Source organism: Conger conger, chromosome 14 (genome assembly GCF_963514075.1).
Source record: "Conger conger chromosome 14, fConCon1.1, whole genome shotgun sequence".
NCBI lineage: Eukaryota > Metazoa > Chordata > Actinopteri > Anguilliformes > Congridae > Conger > Conger conger.
In genome coordinates this window covers 4,073,574-4,096,600 of record NC_083773.1, presented here as the reverse complement: position 1 = coordinate 4,096,600, position 23,027 = coordinate 4,073,574, and the positions used below count along the sequence as shown (strand labels likewise).

Sequence of the window (23,027 nt, the reverse complement as noted above, 5' to 3'; positions counted from 1 at the left end):
GCAGATTCCTTTCTCCAGGGTGACTTACGTGTAAGCAGCTTTAGCTTTGCATGTTATCCATTTGCACAGCTGCATTTTTATTGGCAGTAATTCAGGTTAAGTATCTTACCCTGGGGTATAGCAGCAGAGTCCCAAACTATAGCCTTGTGGCAAGGAGCCAGGACCTCTCTCCTCACCACCGAAGCGGCAGAAACAGAGGGAGATAGCAATTGGTTGCATTTATGCATTAGTTAGTGGCTTTAAAACTAAGCATTCATTTTCAATTTGTGCTGCCAACTTTACGGAAAGGTGCACCATTTGATGCAGGAATTTGAATCTCACTCCATGGGTATTTATATACAGTAGTTATATTCCCCCATAAATATTTATTTGCCTCCTGTGCCCACTTGTTGGTTCATCGTTTTCAGAAATGTGTGTCATTTGCAAGGCTTTGTACTGAACTGTCCAATCTAAAATTGAGCCTTTTCTCTTGTGAATGGCTTTCACAGTGAAAGACAATGTGTTTTCTCTGAGAGACTTTCACACGCAGAAATATGAATAGATGCATTATTGGAACAGAAAAATTTAACTGCGGGTCAAGAGAGTAAAAGGATATCAGAAGAAGAGAACAATAAAACCCATTTCCTTAAGGCTAGCAAAGACAGAAGCTTTTCACTATCTTTCCCCTTCAAAAAAATTATGAAGACCCCTCCCGTTTTACAATGGACACCCACCGTCCAAACCATTTATATTCTCCCACAGCTTTGTGTAAAATCCTTCATTAACCTGTGCCATTGACATCCATCTCAATCCGTTTCATTTATTTTACCAATAGGCCTGACAATTGAGGGAAACGTCATTTTCTGGAGTAGGACATAGAATTTGTACGGAACATCAGCTACGTGTGAAAGCCTTCATCGGGAGGCAGACAAAGTGGGTGCTGTAGTGTAGTGTAGTGTAGTGTAGTGTAGTAGTGTCAGCTTAGATGCTAATCGGCACCTCAGAGTTTGCGACGTGGCTAGCTTGCTCATTATCGTACATGGACCTTACATTGCTGTACTTATCTCCATACATCATACATCATATGGCATGAATTGGGACTATACACAGCGACAGCCCATTGTGATATCAAACTAGCACTAGCTAAATGCCAATTGCTGCTGTATATGGATCTATCACTCGACACCAGTGCTGTTCTCTAGGCTAGCTGCTAACTAGCTAACTGTGCCGCCACCCTTAGTATCTGATAGTTTCCGATAGCTGTACAACATTTTACATCATCACAGTTGCCTCCCCCATCCTTGGCTGGATCACAGTGTAAAGAAGCACCTTATATCTATTATTTGGGCTGACAGTTCATCCCATCACTTACCTCACTGACCCTCACCACACAGCAAGGGCAGGAGGCTTCACAGAGAGTTCCTCTCTCAGAGTCTGTATGTGTATGCACACATTAGCGATATACGAAGACCAAAAACTTGAATTTAATTTGAGATATCAAAGGATTCAGGGCTGGATAAAAAAATATTCAGGACTGGAAGTGCTGGAAGCCCTGTAGACGAGTAAACTAAGAACTCACTAATCTACTGCAGTGAAGTCCTAGGGCAGCGCAACTCCAGCTCCTGTGAGCCACAGTCTGCAGGTATTTGTTTCAACCGTGAACTGCACCACTTGTTTTCAATCATCGTTTTCAACCGCTGTTTTCCGGAAGAACGCTCATCAGTGTTATCAGGTGGTGCAGTGTAGGGGTTGGAGCGAATACCTGCAGGCACTGCAGCCTGCCGGACCGGCGGTTCGGCAGCTCTGACCGAGGGTATTTAAGGCGGGCAAGGAATGCAAGGGACTTGTGTAGCCAGTCGGATGTATGGGTAATTAGGGGGAAAGCCAGTTCACCGATCACGACTCTGGGGTTAACAGCTCTTCTCTTTCGAAAAGAGCCGCGGGGTGTTTGATGACAGCGGTGAGTCAGGACCTCATCCAAAAGGCAGCAACCTCTCCAGCGCGGTGCTGGGGTAATGGCTTTTCTGCTCGGTCCAGAGAGACCAGTGCCCCCTAGTGGCTTAGCAACACCTCCTCCAGCAGCGTGTTGGTTTTCCCAGATCTCCAGTATCAGGTCCCAGTTGCTCAGCGTCAATAGTTTGCCATGTGACTGGGCCTGGGGGGGGGGGGTAATGAAGCATGTTCTTTTGGCATGGATTGGTTTAACTTAACTTATCAAAAGAGTATTGGACAGCAGCGTGAAGCCTCTGCGATGCAATGAGGTAATTAACAACAGTTAATGGTTTTGTAACTTTAAAAGTTACCTCAAAACACGTCAATTTAAAGGTACAACTGGTCGTCAAACAGTGAACAGAGGAATTGGAGCAACAAACACTGTCAAACCACAACGTTGTTTATCTCACCCCCTTCTCTGTGAACACGTTGACGTTGATACTCTTAGCCTTACATGTTAACTCTAATTAACCAAAAATCAAAGCGGAAGTAATCAGAATATCATTAAGCTGCCGTTCCAAATGGCTTTCCCTTTTCAGCGACGCTGTTTGATTTTGTTCTTGTGAACTGCTTGATTTTGCTCTTTGTTCTCACTGACCCAGGCACAAATAGATTTCCTTCTTCGCAGATCCGTCCATCAAAGTAGCGTTGTTTTACTTCAGGTGTGATACTATTTCCTCTTGGGTTTTCCCTTCTTGTGCTGATCACTAATTTGGTGTATCGCTTCACGGCCGGCGGGACTGATGGTGCGGTGGGTAGCACTGCCGCCTGGGTCCTGGGTTGGAATCCCCGTCGGCCGGGGCCTCTCTGTGCGGAGTTTGCTTGTTCTCCCCGTGTTTGCGTGGGTTTCCTCCGGGTACTCCGGTTTCCTCCCACAGTCCAAAGACATGCAGGTTAGGCTGATTGGAGAGTCTAAATTGCCCGTAGGTATGAGTGTGTGAGTGAATGATGTGTGTGTTCTGTGATGGACTGGCGACCTGTCCAGGGTGTATTCCTGCCTTTCGCCCAATGTATGCTGGGATAGGCTCCAGCCCCCCTGCGACCCTGTTCAGGATAAGCGGGTTAGGATGGATGTTTTACAGCCTTTGGAAAATGTGAATGCACAGCATACCAGTGTTTGTTATTATTTATTATTATTATTATTATTATTGCATTTTGAATTTAATGAATATCATTTGTTTTTAAACTAATGTGTGGCTCCTCCCGGTTCATCTAAAATAAATGAGGTCTGTTCTGCACTCCAGCACGATGACCTGCCAAAATGTAACTTTCAGGAAATTGTATTTCCAGAAGGAAATTAATAACACATTAGCTCAACAATTGTATTAATTCATGTCACAAGCCACTTTTACCTATGAAAGCAGTAACCTAAACAAACAGTGGAATTAAATATGTGGGATCAGGGCTGCAGAAAAATAAAAAATAGCAGCATTGTAAAATAATAATAATAATAATAATAATAATAATAATAGATTATTATGCTTTGACAATATGGATAGGTTGTTTTGAAGGCTTCAATCGGCAGAAAGATACATTGGCATCTCAGCTCGACAGAAGAAGAACATCATCTTAAAAGCTTTGACCTTTCTATGGAGGCTGTGTCCAACCTTTTTATTTCCAGAATGTCTGACAGTAACAGTATCTTCTCCTTTGTATGGTGATAGAATGACGTTGTGCTTCTAAGCAAAAATGAGACCGTAACACTGTAATAGTAGACTAAAACTAAAAGGCTATGCTTCAGTGGTTTGTCTGAGTGGCTGAGACTGTAATCTGGTTTAGCGGAGAAAAATACTGACAGATCTCAGGAACAGCATGTGAGTGCGAATATGAATGTGTGTGTTTCTGTGGAGTCACAGTAGGGTTACACAGGCTCACGTGAACCCCCCTGGGGCAGTCCTCGGACCTGTAATATACCATATATATAAGCCGTAATCTTAGTTCATCAGCCAATACCCACCGGTGTGTTTGTTTCTATCACGGACAGAAGAAGCTTCAGCCACAAAGACCGCTCAGCTGGAGAGTGTTTCAAACTGAACGGGGGGACTACGATGACGTCTGCATTCAGATCTGTTGGAAAGACGTCGGTGAATAGGGTCGGAGATTACGGTCAACGTTGGACGATAGCGATGCTCGTGCATGACTGTGATGTTTAAGGAGAAACGGAAGAGCGACCCTTCCTCTGAGAATGTCAGTGCGGGATATGGCAAGACACGATGTGTCAGCAGGAGCAGTCCGTCTGCAGCTACACGGAGAGAGGGTGGCATTACCGGAGTGTTGTCCTGGGGGTGGGGGGGGGGGCGTTTGGGCCTGACGGATGGGTGGACTGACCAGTCGAGTGCTGCTGGGTGTCCGACCGGCGGGGCGGGGGGCCAGGGCGGGGGTTGCGCTTTTCCGTTACTTAATTCGCAAATTTGTTTTCCGTCAATTTGCAGCAGGATAATGCGCTTCTCTAATCTTCCCTTCTGCCCACTCACAGGTCTCTCCAGGGTCTGGCACATAACCGTTTTTGGGGGGGCACTGCCCAATCGTAGCCCACCTGTAGCCATGCCCCTGGGCTGCAGTTAATAAACCCCTCATTACAAAAACAAATGCGCATTTCAGAGTGGCTCGTGGAGGCCCAAAGCTTTACTAAGATAGCTTTTATGTTGGGTTTTCCTTGAATTCGTCACCTGTCTGTATATATAAACTGCATCCCTAATAGCGTAGTGCAGGCAGATTTAAAGGAGAAAGTACAGTAAGCATTTTGGTGTAAAATAATAGTGTTGACTGCCCCTCCCCCCTCCTGGACCTCTTTTACAGAGGAGAGGCGTGCGTTCCCACCGATCATCCAGAGTGCTATCCACATGAATAATCCACACCCTGCTAATGTTAAAATAATTGCGCTGCATACTTTATGAGCGCTGAAGCCTCGCAGAGGGAAAAGCTTTCACTGAGGATATGCATTGATTAATGCCGCCACGCTACACATCACGCACCACCCTCGCTAACCTCGATCGCGAGATCCCATAGTCAACACGTCATTAATAAAAAGGTCATCTAAATGGGCTTCCCACGGCGTAGCTTTTCTTGAAATGTATTTGGACATTTCTTGAGAATTCTTAACATTTACAGTCACGATTATATGTTGTACACATAGTCGATGTGGTCTATAGTACTGTAGCTAAAGGAAAATGGTACTGTTGTAACATTCTTATGACAATTTATTTTAAAAATCGTGATTATTTACTTTAAAATTTTGCTGAAATGTATGCCCCCGCCTCACAGCAAGGAGGTCCTGGGTTCGAATCCCCGTCGGCCGGGGCCTCTCTGTGCGGAGTTTGCATGTTCTCCCTGTGTCTTCGTGGGTTACCTCCGGGTACTCCGGTTTCCTCCCACAGTCCAAAGACATGCAGGTTAGGCTGATTGGAGAGTCTAAATTGCCCGTGGGTATGAGTGTGTGAGTGAATGTTGTGTGTGCCCTGCGATGGACTGGTGACCTGTCCAGGGTGTATTCCTGCCTTTCTCCCAATGTATGCTGGGACAGGCTCCAGCCCCCCTGCAACCCTGTTCAGGATAAGCGGGTACAGATAATGGATGGATGGACCCTGTTCAGGATAAGCGGGTTAGGATAATGGATGGATGGACCCTGTTCAGGATAAGCGGGTTAGGATAATGGATGGATGGATGTTCAGGATAAGCGGGTTCAGATAATGGATGGATGGACCCTGTTCAGGATAAGCGGGTTAGGATAATGGATGGATGGACCCTGTTCAGGATAAGCGGGTTAGGATAATGGATGGATGGATGGATGGACCCTGTTCAGGATAAGCGGGTTAGGATAATGGATGGATGGATGGATGGATGGACCCTGTTCAGGATAAGCGGGTTAGGATAATGGATGGATGGATGGATGTGTGTCCCCTCTGCTTCTGCTTGTAGGTCACGGGTTATTAGCAGCTCCAATATGTTGCCTCATGTTTCACAGTCTTTACAAATCTACATTAAATACATCAGTCACGCTAACTGACTGAAAGACGTTTATCCGAGTCAGAGGGGGACGGCAACTCTCACCAAGGTATGATTAGACAACTCTTCTGCATATAGCCAACAGTATCACCACACTCAGTCCACTCTCTCACCGCTCCTCTCTTTATTGGCTACCAGTCAGCGCAAGAGATTCAACAGATTCTCCCGCTGGCCTGCAGGGCGTGAGCGGGAGTGACCCGTATTCGCAGGCTCTGATAAACAACATCTGCTGCCGGGTCTCTCCGAACTGCAACCCTCAGAGTTTCCCACACTTTTCTGGGACGTACTGTCCGTCCCAGTTGTGGATGTCTTAGCACCACAGTTGTGAAACCACACCGTTATCTGCAAGGATAGAAGAGTTCCTGTCCGTCTCTCCACGGAAACTGAAAGAAAACAAACCACACAGCTTCCGAGTAGGACATCTGTTCCTTATTTACCAGATTCGGAGTGGCCGGTCAAGTTCTCATGCAGTTCTATGGCCGAGTGGTTACAACTGAGATTTAGCTATTTCCCCAATATTATCCATTCTCAACCATGAATTTAGTTTGGTAGCATCGGACATACCAAATTAATAACCTTAATCTCTTCATTGTAGAATATCTTTGCCCAGCAGTATAGAACAGGGAAGGAAAAAAAAAACATTTCTAATCCTAACCATTTGCCATGTTCTCCTAAAAACTGCAATAGGAATTGTCCAATGAAATCAGCTAGGTTTCACAATCCGCTCTATGATAAAACAACATAACTGATGTTAAGACAGAAACATTGAGCAGTGGCACCTTGTTGACATGTAGTCTTTACTGTACTTCAATTATTTTCCATTTAGGATTATTGCATCATTTAACCCGACGTGAGGCGTTAAATTCCCCAAAGCTCAGCTCATATCGGTGGTTTTGGATACGTACGGTGCCAGTTTCTGCTTTGATCTCGGGTGCTGTTAGTCCCAGTCACTGTCAACAGTTCTCTGTTGCAATTACGCCGGATGACTTGGTAGTGTGGTTAACAGCAGCCGTGCTTCCTGTGGAAATGAGTTTATGTTGGTAAATGTGGCTCTGTGGTATTGCTTTAATGGCCATACTCGCCACCTAATTTCCCTTTTGTGGGGAGGAGAATCTGAGCACTTTCTCAAAACTGGAGCACAGTCATCTTGGTACACTTAAGACCCACCACTGAATGCATGAGGGAAATAATCTTCCTGTATTCCAAATCTCCACGGCTCCCATTTACACTGTACTGATATGTTACTGCTAATGTGTTACCTTTTTATCGGGAAATAAATATTATTCCTGTTGAATATACAGTGGGGTATTGTTTTTTTTACTATTAGTTAATTATAAAAAGTAATGGTACATGCTTATGAGCTTGCTAACCTAGCGCTGGGCTGGCGGCACAGGGTTGATGCAGCTTCTGCATGTGGCTCACATACACAGACCACTGTGTGCATTTCATATACAAATGTACTGAATGTTGAATGTTGAAAAATACTACTTTTATTTATTTTTTATTTTTATTTTTTTTTGGGGGGGATTTTTTCCCTTTTTTCTCCCAATTTGGTAGCCAATTGTACCCCGTCTAATTCAATTAGAGCTAGTATTAGATACACCGCCCACACCCCGTCCCTCGGCGGCCCTACGAGAGCGACACGCCTTCTTCAAGCCGTCTCACCACATGCTGGTAACCCTGATTCCGAGGCGCCCGAGGTGCTTTATTGTGCGGCGATCTACTAACCCTGCCAAGTCCCTCCCCCTGGAGCAGCGAGCCAATTATGCTGCTCCACGTGAGCCGGCCAAACTTGGCTTTTGGCAGGACCGAGAATCGAGCCCCGGTCCAACTGCGGTGCAACTGCCGCAAACTGCAACCGCGAGTCTGCTGCGTCTTAGCCTGTTGCGCCACCGCGGCCCCGAAAAATACTACAGTTGTATTCGGTATGATTACAGTGTGTGTGTGTGTGTGTGTGTGTGTGTGCATGTGCGTGCATGTGTGTTTGTTTGACTCTGTGTGTGTGTTGACATGCATATCTGCTTCTGCATTGCAACCACAAGCAGGAGCAAATTAATGCATTCATAGTTCTGGACACTATAATATCTGGATGGCGATAAAAATGCACAGATAGGAAACAGGTTTGACGTTTTTTACACTCCTCGCTAATTTGCAGCCTCTGCGACTGCACCTTTTTCACATACTGCAGCTAGTCATGGGTCTCATTAAGCATCGAGCAAGATTTTCCTTTCATTTCTGCTTTGGGGTTTCACCATTCCCATTACCTCAATTCCATTAAGCGATTCAAGAGTGGAATATTTCTGTGTTGGAAACCGCAGTTCAGTACAGAAACTGAATCACATATATCTGCAGCCGCAAGGCCCTGACCATAAAACAAACTAAACAATAAACAATGTTAATAGCCTTACAAATGCCTTATTGGCTGCCACTGTGCTTCATATGTAGTTGGAGGTTACCAATGCATATATTATGTGTGCCACCAACGCATTGCACACTCGTGGTGAATGCAGAAATGAACGTAAGCTTTTGAAACGTCATCAAATGAGTAGGTGAAGCTTATCTTTATAAGCAGCTGCTCAACAGGTGATAGATCATGGAGAGTGCTGTTCCTTAATTTAAGATTTTCTTGTTAAAGAAAAGCATATCACAGTTAAGTCATCGGAAGTTTAGAGTACCTTTTTCAGAGGTGGCATGACATTTCTTGAAGACTTCCATCAATCACCAAATGCTTCTTTACATTTCATCTTGTCAGAGAGACTGACAGCCTCTAAAATCTAACCGCGGGAAATTCATCACCAAACAGCATCTCACTTCCTGGATTAATGCTCATGTTCCCCATGTTCACTGAATAGCAAAATTAGGACATTTCAATGCAAACAGGCCTGCAACAGGGGACTGCAAAAGCCAGCACTTTGATGTCGGATGCTTATGAAAATGTACAACCTTGTAATCAGTGAAGCGTGAACATAAACCTTCCTCACTCATGTTATTTTGTGCAAATTTAACTAGGCTTAAAAAAGTAGGGCATCTGAAGGCCAACACGTATGCAGTACAGATCCTCCAGTTTGGTCGGGGGTTCAATTCCCTGCCATGTCATTTTCCACATTACCCACCTCAGGCCATAGTACAGATGCCTACGACACGATGAGCAAGACCATGCAATGTTAGCACAGTAAAAGTTGTATAAAAGAAAAGCAAGACTATTAAATATTGAAAGGGGGAGAGTGGGGAAAAATAATTGTACCATTAGTGATTACTATGCCCACCATGGGCGAATCTTGCAATGCAAGTACAATGTAAGTTGATGATCTTGCAATGCAAGTACAATGTAAGTTGATGATCTTGCAATGCAAGTACAATGTAAGTTGATGATCTTGCAATGTAAGTACAAGCGTAGTCAGGGCGCTCCTAAAAATAACTCAGTGAGACTCACCTGGAATAATAATGTGAAGAGCAAAATGAAACTTCAAACTTCAAAATGAATGTTCAACTAACAGTGGCGACATTGGCTCAGGTAGTAAGAGCAGTTGTCTGGCAGTTGGAGGGTTGCCAGTTTTATCCCGCACTGGGTGCGTCTTAAGTGTCCCTGAGCAAGACACCTAACCCCCAGCCAATCGCCCTTGGCGTCAGTGTGTGTATGAATGGGTGAATGAGAAGCATCAATTGTACAGCGCTTTGGATAAAGGCGCTATATAAATTCAAACATTTACCATAAAGTAAAAATACTAGGAAAGGTCGATCCGTCATACGTGTGCCTGCATGTGGTTGGCTCAGCTGGCTGTTCTGATTGAACACTTTCCCTGCTCCCTGGATCGAGGATGTAGGATGCAGGTCAAAGCTGCCACAGACCTGGTTTAAAGCGTGCTGAAAGCTGTCCCTGCAGGTAGTGTGTCACCCTGACCCTTGTAATACGTGAGTCAACCGGGTTTTTTCTACTCGGAGAAAGGCCTCGCAGCGGTAAGGGGAACCCACGTTGTTTGTGTCGTAGCCTGCTAAACTGCAACATAAGGGTGCCAACAGATTCCAGCTATTCAGATGAAAATCCATCTGTTGAAATGCCCACACAAAATCTATGAGAACAAATATATTTGTATATTGTATTAAGTTTGGAACTATTTATTGCCGACATGCGAGCCAGGTATCATTTTATTGATGTTGAAGGCACATCTATTAAAATGATTTGAGTTTAGTGGCTTCTTTGAGCGTATTCTGAGCATTTTCTTCTCTTTTCTGCCACAGCTGCTGTACTGTGCTGCAGTGTATACGTTTTAAAATGCACTGGCTTTAGGGCACCAAAATGCAGACAAATGTTTGGGCTTGTTTGGGGTGGAGTGACGTAGCAGAAATATCAGAAATGTGTGTGGGATTTTGTGAGCAGCAGGGATTGGGGACTTCTCAACAGCAGGGATGTAGACACTGTGCTCCTCATCCTTGGTACATACACAGACGTATAGGAAGAATTTTGTTCCTGGAATGACATTGAGTTGATTCATACTCCATCAAATGGACAACTGTAACATAGCCAAACTTGCAAAATATGATGTACATTCCTTATTTTTGTGGGGACCCCACCCTGCACTCTGCGTACAGTAGGTTGGTACAAAGTGACACTTGGTGACACTTTACTGGAACCCCTCGCCATAAGGCTGTGTGGGCGACATGGCTCAGGCAGTAAGAGCAGTCATCTCATTGGCTCAGGCAGTAAGAGCAGTCATCTCATTGGCTCAGGCAGTAAGAGCAGTTGTCTGGCAGTTGGAGGGTTGCTGGTTCGATCCCCCCGCCTGGGCTGTGTCGAAGTGTCCCTGAGCAAGAAACCTAACCCCCAAATGCTCCTGACGAGCTGGTCGGCGCCTTGCATGGCAGCCAATCGCCGTTGGTGTGTGAGTGTGTGTATGAATGGGTGAATGAGAAGCATCAATTGTACAGCGCTTTGGATAAAGCCGCTATATAAAATGCCAACCATTTAAGGCTGGCTTAACACCATCATACACCTGACCTAACAGCTGTCAGAAGATGGCATAACAGATGATGTCAGGTTATGTCAATGTTATTGGTAAATTTTATGGCAGTAACGTTTATCCATTTACTGATAAAAGTATGACAGTTTTATATCAATTGAAATCAACTGACATCATAAACAGTATTATGCCACCTTGTGACAGCTGTTGCCATTAACTGTTACCAAAATATTTATTTTGGAAAATTAATGTTGCTACTGTTCAGTCTTTGTTCATGGATTTTTTATTTTTAAACAATCCAAAAATGGATTAATAACTACATAAATGTCAACCAATTGCATTCTCCGTTTGTGTGGCAGCTGGGGTTGTGTGGCAGCCGGGGACACAGGAAATATTGTGCGAAAATCTGTGGAGAGATGCCATACATGCAGGGAGGCCGAAGAATATTCCTGAGCTAGAGGTGCTCTGCCGGGAAGAATGAGGAAAAAGCGAGAATTCCAAAGTTCCAAAGTACTAACTGACAGGGTTCCCAAATGTTTGCACAGGGCCTTTTACATTTTTTTTTATTAATTTTGAAACGGTAAAAAAATTTAAATAGAAAGTCATCTTACTTTAAAATTTGAAGACATGTATCATGATTAATGTACCATTTAGAGGTCAGGTTCGCTTCTGTTCACTTAGCTATGAATTGTAAAAGGCTTTTTGACCAGAATTTTTGCATACTACTGTATGATCACGTTCCAAGCATATTTTTTGGCATGGTTTTCATAATTTTCTTTCGAAGACTGTGCACTTATGTAGTTGCCCTGACTGGTTTGAGAATATGCTGCGTTCTCTTATGACGTGCCACTCACTGAGAAAATGGGCGCTCTTTCCTGCGACTGTGTGATTTCTTGATTTCATAATAGCCATCGTGAATCTATTGCCGTGACTCGACTGAACCCACTTCGTTGTTGCCACTTCAGCTTGGTAAATTTAGCCCGCAGTGTGGCATGTGGAATTTGTGGCAATTGTCACGTTGAAAACTGGGAAAAAAATACGGTGTTGATTTCCGAAAGTGTTGCCACACGACGCGTAATTGCCGTTTTTGCGTGTCGATTTTCTCAGGTGCTTAATTCTGCTTTCATTTTGAACCTGTGTCGATCTGTCAAAATGGGTGTTCCCTGAGAGTTGGGTATGTGAAGCCCTGGAGAGAGACGTAATCATTTTCAGGACAAAAACAGTCCGTTTGCACTCCTCTTGCTCCAGGCTAATCTTTAACCTTAATCGTGTGTGCGTTGCAGCTCGAATCGTTCACTAGCGAAGCACGGAGAGCCAAGTGAGAGTGAAATTCAAATTAATGACATGGCCCTTGGGGCAATTAGCTGACTGATGACTGGTTTGTCTTTGGAGTGAAAAGCCCTGGTTATAATCTCTCCTCGGGCAAATGTATAACTCGCTACACACGCAAAACGCAAATATATAAGGTGAGAACTCACCGCATGATATAGACAATATCTGTGTAAATTGGATTCATTGTACATTTGTGTGACATATAAGCATAGTGTATGCATTTTGTTTTGTATCCAGCATGTAATGTACACATCTGTGATTCCTTTCACAGTTTTAGTTTGCATTCAATTATTCCTTTTCTGTTGTACTCTTGTTGCAATGTAGCTTCCATAGTTTATTTTTCTTCTCTTTTTTCAGATTTCTTTCCCAAATTACAAAAAGTATCTTTAGTGCTTCAGTCGCAGAATAGAGCTTTTTTTTTAACCAGCTTAGGAGTCTCTGTTACAAGGTACTTTCAAGCCGGTAGTGATAGCAGCTTTTTTTTATCTTAATGTTGGGGAACTGACAGGACCTGTTGTGAAAAGAATGGATTCCATTGGCTCTGTCTCGCCAGCGGAGTGCATGTTGGCTTTTTATAACCAAGATAAAAGAAAGAAAGAAGACCGAGGTGGGAATGCATTGTGGATACTTGAGGTGAGCAGGTAGAAAAGCGATGACAAAGTATTTTTCGAACCATTCTCTGCAAACTCTCGAGACTGCTGTGCGTGAAAATCCCCAGGAGATCAGCAGTTTCTGAGATACTCAAACCACCCTGTCTGGCACCAACAATCATTCCGCAGTCGAAGTCACTTAGATCACATGTATGCTCCATTCTGTCATTTGGTCTGAAAAACAGCTGAACTTCTTGACCATGTCTGCATGCCTTTATGCATTTAGCTGCTGCCACATGATTGGCTGATTAAATAACGCATTAACACGCTGGCATTTATGCAATAGGGATACTTTTGGCAGTCCCAAAGCCTCAGATATTATGTGTAATTATAAAACCATAGCAGTGAATCAGTCACCGGCACACCTAATCAGTGATGATGAATTATTTTTAATTACTCACCAAGAAAAAGGTATATTTAATACCTGGGTTGCAGAATCCTGTATTTCTGATTGCCTTTGAATATCATTAGCAGTGGCACTGCTAAAGCAGAGCTGAAGTCAAAAAACCTATTTCACACATTATGCACTACATGCAAAACATTCAATTTATCCAATAAAAGCTGGTGTTTTACAGAAGCACTTATACAGAGCTGATTCTAATTGATAATAACAAAATGACAACTTCCGGGTATCATCTTCCCACTACACTGCGACCTGATAGCAAGAGCTTGCATATGTCACATAGTACTCACAGAGTGGTGTACGAGCATGCTGTAGCCATGTCTCTCCTACACGCAGATCTGTTTTCCCAGTAGGGAAACCCATCTTAAAGATAGAGATGAGCAAGGATGACAGGAAACATCACCGCAAGGCATGAGACAAAAGCTGCCACAGCGCTACCTCTGTGCACGGGGAACGAGCTTCCCCAGAGTCAGCCTCCGAAAACCACAAACTCTGTTACAGGTTCTCTTCAGGTTCACTTCAATGATTTTATGTGTGTACTTTTCTAGGTCGTACTGTACGTGGTTCAAATGGACAGCGACGTCTGGCAACATACTGTATGTACTTACATTAGACCAACACTGACTGTACTGCAGTAGGACAGGAAAGGTCCGTTGTGCGCTCTGCGTGAACAGCAGGGTTCACTAAATATCAGCCGTGGTGCTAGACTATAAACGCAGCATGGGTTCCACAGTCTAACGTGCTGTTGACATCCTGTGCACAAGAAGTCATGAAGTTAATTCTTAAATGCCGGATTGTGTCATTATTAATATTTCTCTTTGCCCCCTTTGGGGAGAGGAAGTCTTCGCCATTAGATACATTAAGACGTTAAATTATGAATGGAAACTTCCTGTAATGGATCTTTTCAACTCACATTCCCATCTCTTTTTTATTTCTCCTGCTTTATTGAACGAGGCTTCCCCATCTATCCCCCACATTCCCAGCTGGATGTGGAATGGGGTCGGGGACCTTATTTTAGACACAAAGTTAATATTTATGGGCGAGTGACATGGTGAGACTGCAGGGACATCACAGATCTCAAGCCGCCGTTTGATCGTTTGGCATGAGAGAGACACGCTTCTCCCGTTGTCGTTTAATCCCCCCCGTCTTCTCTCCCATTCCCCGTTGTCTCGGTTTCGACCTCTGATTGTCAACGGTGCCAGTTTTATGTTCGTAGATATTCTGATATTTTCATATTCTGTTGAATCGCGCACGAGTGCGCTAGCTTTGCGGGTGATATAGGTGTTTTTTCTCATCGGTCTGTGACGGAGATTAATGATGCCCACAGAGGTAGTGAGTCCTTTGGGGTCTGAGACAGTGCACAGAATCACAAAGACATGCATTTCATCCTTATCCAACAACGTTTCATTAAAATGAGTATTGCCATTATAAGGCACAGACATGCACACATGAGCACACACACTCATATATGCGCGCAAACGGACACACGCACACTCATATATGCATGCAAACGCACACACACAGACACACACACCGACACTCATATATGCATGCAAACGCACACACACACACATCAGTGGTAAGGCAATTTTATTTTAAAATAATCGTTCTGAGAGGATTTATTCTCATTAAAGTTTAACACAATGGAATGAATCTGAATACAGTGAAGAAAAAAATATATATATCTGGTATGATAACCAGGAAATATAAATCAGGAAAAATAAAACTGACAAATCCAAAATGAGGAAAAAATGAAATATAATTTATATAGCCGTAGTAGCAGGCTGGTAATCCGCATTGGGGTCGGCTCCAGGCAGTCACTTCCGGAAGTGAAGTGGCTGTGCTTTTTGGAACGACTGGCGCAGTTGGATATCGAGTCCGCACAGCCGTTCACAATTCCCCGCTTCTTACCTTGAGGAAACAATGCATATTCAAGTCTCCATCTTACACAGTGGGGAGGGAGTTGCTTTGTGCTTACGCTGATTCATAGCGGCCTGTAGCGTTATGGTTACGGTACATGACTGGGACCCGCAAGGTCGGTGGTTCGATCCCCGGTGTAGCCACAATAAGATCCGCACAGCCGTTGGGCCCTTGAGCAAAGGCCCATAACCCCGCATTGCTCTAGGGGAGGATTGTCTCCTGCTTAGTCTAATCAACTGTACGGTTCTTCTGCAGGGTTCGACGCCTACTTCACATCCAGAACGCTGGAGAACAATCGGCGGAACGTGTGGTTTGCAGAGTACTGGGAGGAGAACTTCAACTGCAAGCTTATGAGTTCTTCCAAGAAGGAAGACACCAGCCGCAAGTGCACAGGTACCGTGCTCTGCTGTTTCTGTCTGGGGAGATGCGGTGGTGTGGATTTACAGGGAACTACTGGAGAGACTTGAGACATTAATCCAGCCGTGAATGTGATGTGTAGCTGGGCATGTTTTGCACAATAACAAAAGGCTTGTTTTTATTTTTGTACCAGATTAAAACAAACTGACATGTTGACGTATATATATACAGGGGCTCTCTGTGACGCGTTAAGCTTCTGTTCGCTGACAAAACAAAAGTGGTATTCGCCAGCAAAAAAATATTCTCTCAGTTACTGGAAAAAAAAAGGCTTTGAGGTGCATTAAATGGGGCGACATTGGCTCAGGAGGTAGGTTGCCAGTTCAAAATATTGTGCACGTGATTATAGCACACTTGAATGAAAGAAAAATATGTTTTTATGTCAATGAGAATAATGCATATATTTCTAATATCAAATGTTTGAGGTTTATTAACTTTTTCCATTTCACTTCAACATGCGAAGATGCTTTTATGAGGTGTTGCTGCATCTTTATTTCAGTTTTAACCCATATGGTATGGGGGTGGAAATAATGCTCTCGTCTGTATCTGTGAAGGTGACAGTTAAACCATTGTATGCTATTTTCTTTCCAATATAATTCTCATTTGATGCAGTGACACGTCTATGCACAGTTATTCTTGTATATTTCATATTGAGAAATAACCGAAAGGACAATGAGAAACAGAGAACCAGATTACTACGTACATCCCAAGCGGCAGTCACAACTTGTCAAAACAAAAAAATGCCAAAAAGGTGAGTTTTACTCATTTCAAGAGTTATAACGTAAAAGCAGTCAGTTTTCCAACTTAAGCAGTCAGTTTTCCTACGTAAAAGCAGCCAGTTTTCCAACGTAAAAGTACCCAGTTTTCCAACTTTAAAGTAATTTGATTTCCAACGTAAAAAGCAGTCCGTTTCCCAATGTAAAATCACTCGTTATTCCAACATAAGAGCAGTCAGTTTTCCAATATAAAAGTCGTCGCAATCCTTTGGTAAATCTTGCCCACAGTGTGCTAAATCTGCAATAATAGAGTAAATCAGGAAAAGGGCAGATACTTTTCACTGCACTGTATGCCCAATGTGATTAGGCTACATTGAATAAGAAACAAAAAAAATTAAATAACAGTTCCCCAAATGTGTTTTAGTCCCCAGAGTTCCCCAATTATCCCAATTTCCAACAAGCACTTCTGCGCTTGTGCAGTCCTTTTCCATGGACATGCTGAAATTGGGTAGATACTATAGACAACGGCTGAATAAAATAACCAATGTTTTGACAACGGCTGACAGATTAAAAAGGAAGAAATAGCAACTTTTAAAAACTAAAATTGCTCTTGCTCTTCTCCGTGGCATGAAGTTCTTAAATTAACACATTTAGGATGAGTCACAAAAAATGCTCTCACATCTTTTACAGCAGCAGACCATGGAATATTATTTTTAAAGCATAACTAAATGGGGTAAGAAACCAATAGCATGAACAATTATGCCTTATTATCATTGGAGCAAAAAATATAAGCACTAAATGAAAGGCAGTCACACTTTCGGTTTCTGGAACAGTTGAAATACTCTCACAGTAAGACGCTAGTGCCATGTCTTACTCCCATTTCTTATGACTATAATAGAGGGAAGTAAGCACTCTCATGTAAATAACTAAGAAATAAAACCATTTTGAGAACACACCAAATGCAGACAAAATAGGACTGTTTTAATCAGATCCTGATTACCCTGAGTTGGGCTATTGGGTACTAACTACTGCATGCACAGTTACAAATGAACTATGAATGCATGAAGTATTCAATTTCTTGAAATTGGTATATTTGATACTTTCAAAGTTACATGCACAACCAAATCCTGATTTTTTAACTCTGAGATAGCACTGTACTTATGAACTGAATTTCACTGCACTTGTCACCTGGGAGAAAACGCCTACGTTTTTTATTTTTATTATCTTTTATATCATGCATCTATATGGGGAATTAATGTCGTGAATTACTTAGCTACTCCGAGGCAGAATTTCCTTTGATGAAAATGTACAGCTGGGCTGATTAACTGAGCTGGAACTTTCCGAGTCGTCCCTCCAGGCGGACCTGTCCTGAGAAGCTGATTCCACACTTCCAAAGTTAGAGAAGTATGATAAGGGGTAGACAGAGAGAGTCAATCCATTTTTATATTTCATGCCATCTTCAGTCTTATAATTAGGCGAATCGTGTATTTGATCTGACATTTACAATTATGTCAGACCGCGCAGGTATCCTTGGCAGAGATGTTTTTCTGTGTTCGGATATTGGAGTGAACCAACATTGACACCATTCGGAAAATCAAACCATAATAATTGGTTGCAGAGATTATCATATCCTCTCTGGTGGCAGGTGGATGTCACCGAACATATGATAAAAATGGTAGCAACTTTTCAAAAGTTTTTTTAATACTCGGATCATTTGTGCAATGTGTAGATTCTGTGTAATGTTGCACGACTACAGTAAATAGTAAAAACATAACAAAGAAAAAGACAATTCAAAACTATTCTTGAGCCAGCTTTTCTTGGTATTATTTATCAAAGTGTATACAGTAGATTTTTGTCAAAGTGTATATACACTGTCTCAGTGAAATTGCCCATTTCATTTGTCTTTGCTATTGACTGTATTTTTGTTCGTTGCCGCGTAGCTAGCATGATTGATACTTTTTGAACGATGTTTCGCTGAAGCGTCAAGCATTTCTTTTTTCCTCTTTTTTTTTTTTACATAAATCAGATTCAAATCTACACCCGCTCAAAGCTGTCGAAATGTCCCTGTTGTTTCCTACGAGAAGCCTCGCTGCGCATTCACCTTTCTGCGTCGAACACGGGGGTTAAAAAGCGCGAGGTTAGCGGGCGCTAATTTGGTGACGCTCTGGGACAGCGGGCGTGATGGAAGGCATCTGGCAGTGACGGTCCTGGACCTATCCACACAGAGCAGGCTTTAGTGAGGGCAGTCATGCCCCCCCCCCAGCCTCTGGGCACTGTCAGAGAGAGGCCAATTTGCACTCATCAAGCGACGGAGTGCAGAAGCAGACGTTCGAGCTTCCGCCCCTGCGATGAAACGACACCCCTGGGTGGTAGAGGGAGGCCAGGTTCGGTCAGGGGGGTAGGTAGGAAGGGGGGGGGACTTTTTTTGGAACGAGCCGGGTAATTACACCGTGCTGAGGGCGGGGTGTGGGAGGCAGGGGAAGGAAGAAGTTTACAGGGAGGGATTGATGTCTGTTTATTGCAGTCTTAATACATTCCTCCGTTTAGGCTATTATCTGCTCAGCTTGTTGCCAGCATGGCCCTCCCTAACAAGACGTAATGAAAGAGTATTGATAGGACTCCCTCACCCTGCACAACACTGCCTTTCCCCCCTCCCCCTCTCCCTCCCTCCCTTCCTCTCTCCTTCCATCCCTCCCACCTGTATGACAGCGTCAGATATACTCCCCCCCCCCCCCCTCTCTCCTGGCTTATGGAATAGCAATGCCACAGTTCCATTTCAAAAACAGCTCTTTTCTTTCGGAGGCGCATTTAAAATCCACCCCGTTTTTCTCTGCACTCATGAATATTCAAACAGGCAGAAAAAGACAGATCTCGCGGAGACAAGTCTGGTCTCACATTGAAAACGGTGTAAAAGGCAATGTGCAAATAGCAGTCACTTATTGTCACTGGTGCTAATTGGGATTCTGCCTAAACATGATCTACGTTCAGTGAGCTCTTCATTAGGTATTTATTTGTCAGACTTATTAAGTCTTCAGCTGCTGTGGCCTATCCACTCGGAGGTTTGATGCGTTGTGTGTTCAGAGATGCTCTTCTGCATACCACTGTTGTAATGTGTGGTTATTTGTGTTACTGTCACCTTCCTGTCAGCTTTGACCAGTCTGGCCATTCTCCTCTGACCTCTCTCATTAACAAGATGCTTCTGTCTGCAGAACTGCTTTTTTGCAAACATTCTTTGCAAACTCTACAGACTGTCGTGCATGAATATCCCAGGAGATCAGCAGTTTCTGAGATACTCAAACCAACCTGTCTGGCACCAACAAGCATTCCATGGTCAAAGTCACTGAGATCACATTTTTCCACATTCTGATGGTTGATGTGAACATTAACTGAAGCCCCTGATTTGTATCTACATGATTGTATGCATTGCACTGCTGCCACACAATTGGCTGATTAGATGGTCGCATGAATAAGTAGGTGTCCTAATAAAGTGCTCAGTGAGTGTATATGTGTACTAAAGTACATGTGATGCATTTTTTTTGTAGCTATTTAAATATTTTGCTCAACCTAATTATTTTTTAAGAACTCAGATGAGAATCAGTTTTAAATGCCCCACTAATATTTCTGTGAATGTTTTTTTCATACTGCGGAGATTTATTGTCTTTAGGCAACAATAAAACAAATGTGGATAATTTTTTTCATTTAAATGCATTTTAAAACTAAGCCTAAATTTCCCACTATATAAGTTCACCCAAACTGTCTGGGCATGGTAATGAAAACTGTGATTGACAGACCGTGCCCCAACTTTCCGCACATTTGTTACCATAGCTACCTCCATGATACACGCTCATATTGGGAGACTGAATTTTCACAGGCTAGCTAACTTAATATATCAACCAGCGATAGGTAAAGACACTGACTTATCCAATAACAATTTTTGCTGGCTTGCTAGCCAAGTTAAGATAAAAGCGCAACTATAACATCGTTATGAAATTAGCTAGCTCACGTTATCGATAACCGTCACCTTACGAAAGCAAACTTGCTAGCTAGCTAACGTCAGCAAACTAGTTAAACAAATATAACCAGAAATAGTCTAATAGTCCTCAAAAGGCAGTCAAATTTAAGTGAACCTAACGTGAGTCAAATATTTGCATTGTCTTGCCTGTAGGCCAAATAGGACGACGCATTTTAAAGGCTTACTTTTCCAGAACTAAAGAGCGGACATTTTCAATACTTTCAGCATGTTTCTGCAAAGCCCTCTTGTGCAAATTGCATATAAAAACCCTAGTAAGTGTGGCCGCAGAGGCCACGTTCGTTTAAATCAGACATATTAAAGATCTCATTTCCTGTGGGCTTGAACCTGCGGTGAGGAAATATGGAGAAGAAACACTGAGGAGTGCTAGGGATGCATTACATAGAGTAGTCTGTCCGAGCGCTTTTCCATTAAACTTCTAAACACTTTATTATTCCCCTCATGTTACATCACTGTCACATGACCATAGCTTCCTTTTGTTTTTTTACCATAGATCCATATGAATATCAATGCGCTTTGATATTCAGGGCGGCCTCTGTTGTTTTCCTCAATATTGCTGTTGCTTCGAGGGTGGTGCGCGTTCCCTTAATACACACACAGACTGTTCTGCCATTAATATGTTTTTAGAAATGCAGTGGGCAGCAGTTACGTCTGATGTAAGAGTGTGACATCACTTCGCCGCACCAGAACATGAATTTTCCCTTTTTTTCTCATTTACAGTAGGAACCCACTTCTAGATATCTATTTACCTCCTGTTTATTCCTGACCTCCTTACTGCAGGGAACATAATGAACAGCCTCAACCTGCAGGCTTGATGTGAAACCAGTCTTTGTAGAACCTAGACCATATAAAAAAAAATAAATGTAAACAATCTCAAGAAACCAGACAAAGAGACTAAATATTTACAGCCTGGATTCCTGTCACACGTGCAATCACGGTCCGTTCTTTGTTTCGCGTTGTTCTTGTTCCGTTCTCAGTTCGGTCAACCTGAGGGAGGACTTTGAGTAAATGAGTAAATGGATTTCGCACACGGGATGCGGGTTCATCAATCACGCGTTATAACGGGCTGCCACGCGGCTGAGTACGTCACGGCTGGTCCACTGGCAACCAATTACTCTCACACACCTGCGCGTGTGTTTACACACGCGTGTGCTTACCTGCGTGTGGAGGGAGAGAGACCGTGAATGTAAATTGAGCATTAATTTTATATGGGATCGGGGCGATTGCAGATTCTGCCTGCGTCGTTCCCTTTGCATGCGAGTTCGATGGGCAGGTTTTTTTTGTACAGTATGTGTGCGATTGAGCTGTTCTGGGTGAGAGAATATAGAGCTTATCCCAGATATGTGTGCGCATTTTCTCGTATTTTTTTTTTTGTCTGGGCCTGTGTGAATAGCAGTACCTTAAAATTCCCAGGGACGGATAAAATCTCTATGAGGCTCACCAGCTGTGGCACTTAAGTGATCTTTGTCTGTAAATGTCAGGTGCGGATGAGAAGCATTAGGCACTGTGAGCACTTAGCCACTCTCCCCAGCGAATTTGTGAAAGAAAATAGGTATTATGTGGGCTGGGATTTTGTTCTTGGAAGAGAAGAGAAGGGAACGGAGGGGGGGGGGGGGGGTGGGGGGATCTTTGACAATCTTCTGCCTTGACCTCATTCGTGTCCTGCCAGTCTGCCCACTCCCTTCTATTCATTATAATTACATGCTGTTTTTATCTTTGTTTCACAGACATGTGGATCACTTCTGAGTCCACTGACGGGTGAAGAAATAATAGTGGCCGAAGATAATGACTGAGGGTTTTTCCTCCTGTGTCACAGAGCACAAATGGCTTTATTTGTTAATAGAATGTTTCACTTCTCCATGTTTCAGCTCTCCCCTCCCCCCAAACACACACTGTAAATTGGATAAAACATTTTAAAAAATGTAATTGCAATTTTTTGCAGTCATTTCATCACGACCACTTCCCAATATTAGTTTTCTGATATGGTGGTCCTGGGTTCGAATCCCTGTCGGCCAGGGCCTCTCTGTGCGGAGTTTGCATGTTCTCCCCGTGTCTGCGTGGGTTTCCTCCGGGTACTCCGGTTTCCTCCCACAGTCCAAAGACATGCAGGTTAGGCTGATTGGAGAGTCTAAATTGCCCATGGTTATGAATGTGAATGGTGTGTGTTGTCCTGCGATGGACTGGCGACCTGTCCAGGGTGTATTCCTGCCTTTCGCCCAATGTATGCTGGGATAGGCTCCAGCCCCCTGCGACCCTGTTCAGGATAAGCGGGTTCAGATAATGGATGGATGGATGGATGATATGCTGGTAAATAATTGAAATAATAGACAGAGTTGTTTTAAATTGCTCCAGTGCAGGAGCAGGCAGAAGTGGGCTTTACCTACTGTCTGTGGGGAGGCTGTTTTATTATAGACCTCCTTAGAGAATCGAATAAAATAATCACACAACTGCTTTTTCTGATCCAAGTGGAGACAGAGGAAAGCCGTGACAGACTCAAGGGGTATTGAGTCACTAAACCTAATTATTGAAATTGTATTTTTGTGTCGACTAAAATATGTTTGGTAACACTTTACAATAAGGTTCTCTGATTCATATTGGACCGAAAAGTCTAAGTTTAATTTGTTGATG

At 43.3% G+C, this 23,027-nt stretch overlaps 1 protein-coding gene across 2 annotated transcripts in view; it reads left to right on the top strand.

The window, feature by feature from the left end:
- Window positions 1-23,027, top strand: part of LOC133109737 (metabotropic glutamate receptor 7) — a 212,547-nt gene that overhangs the window by 125,674 nt on the left and 63,846 nt on the right. For both annotated transcript variants that reach the window (XM_061219273.1, XM_061219274.1), the window contains exon 5: window positions 15,495-15,632. In XM_061219273.1, coding sequence (XP_061075257.1) covers window positions 15,495-15,632 — 138 coding nt within the window. The remainder of the gene's footprint in view (window positions 1-15,494; window positions 15,633-23,027) is intronic.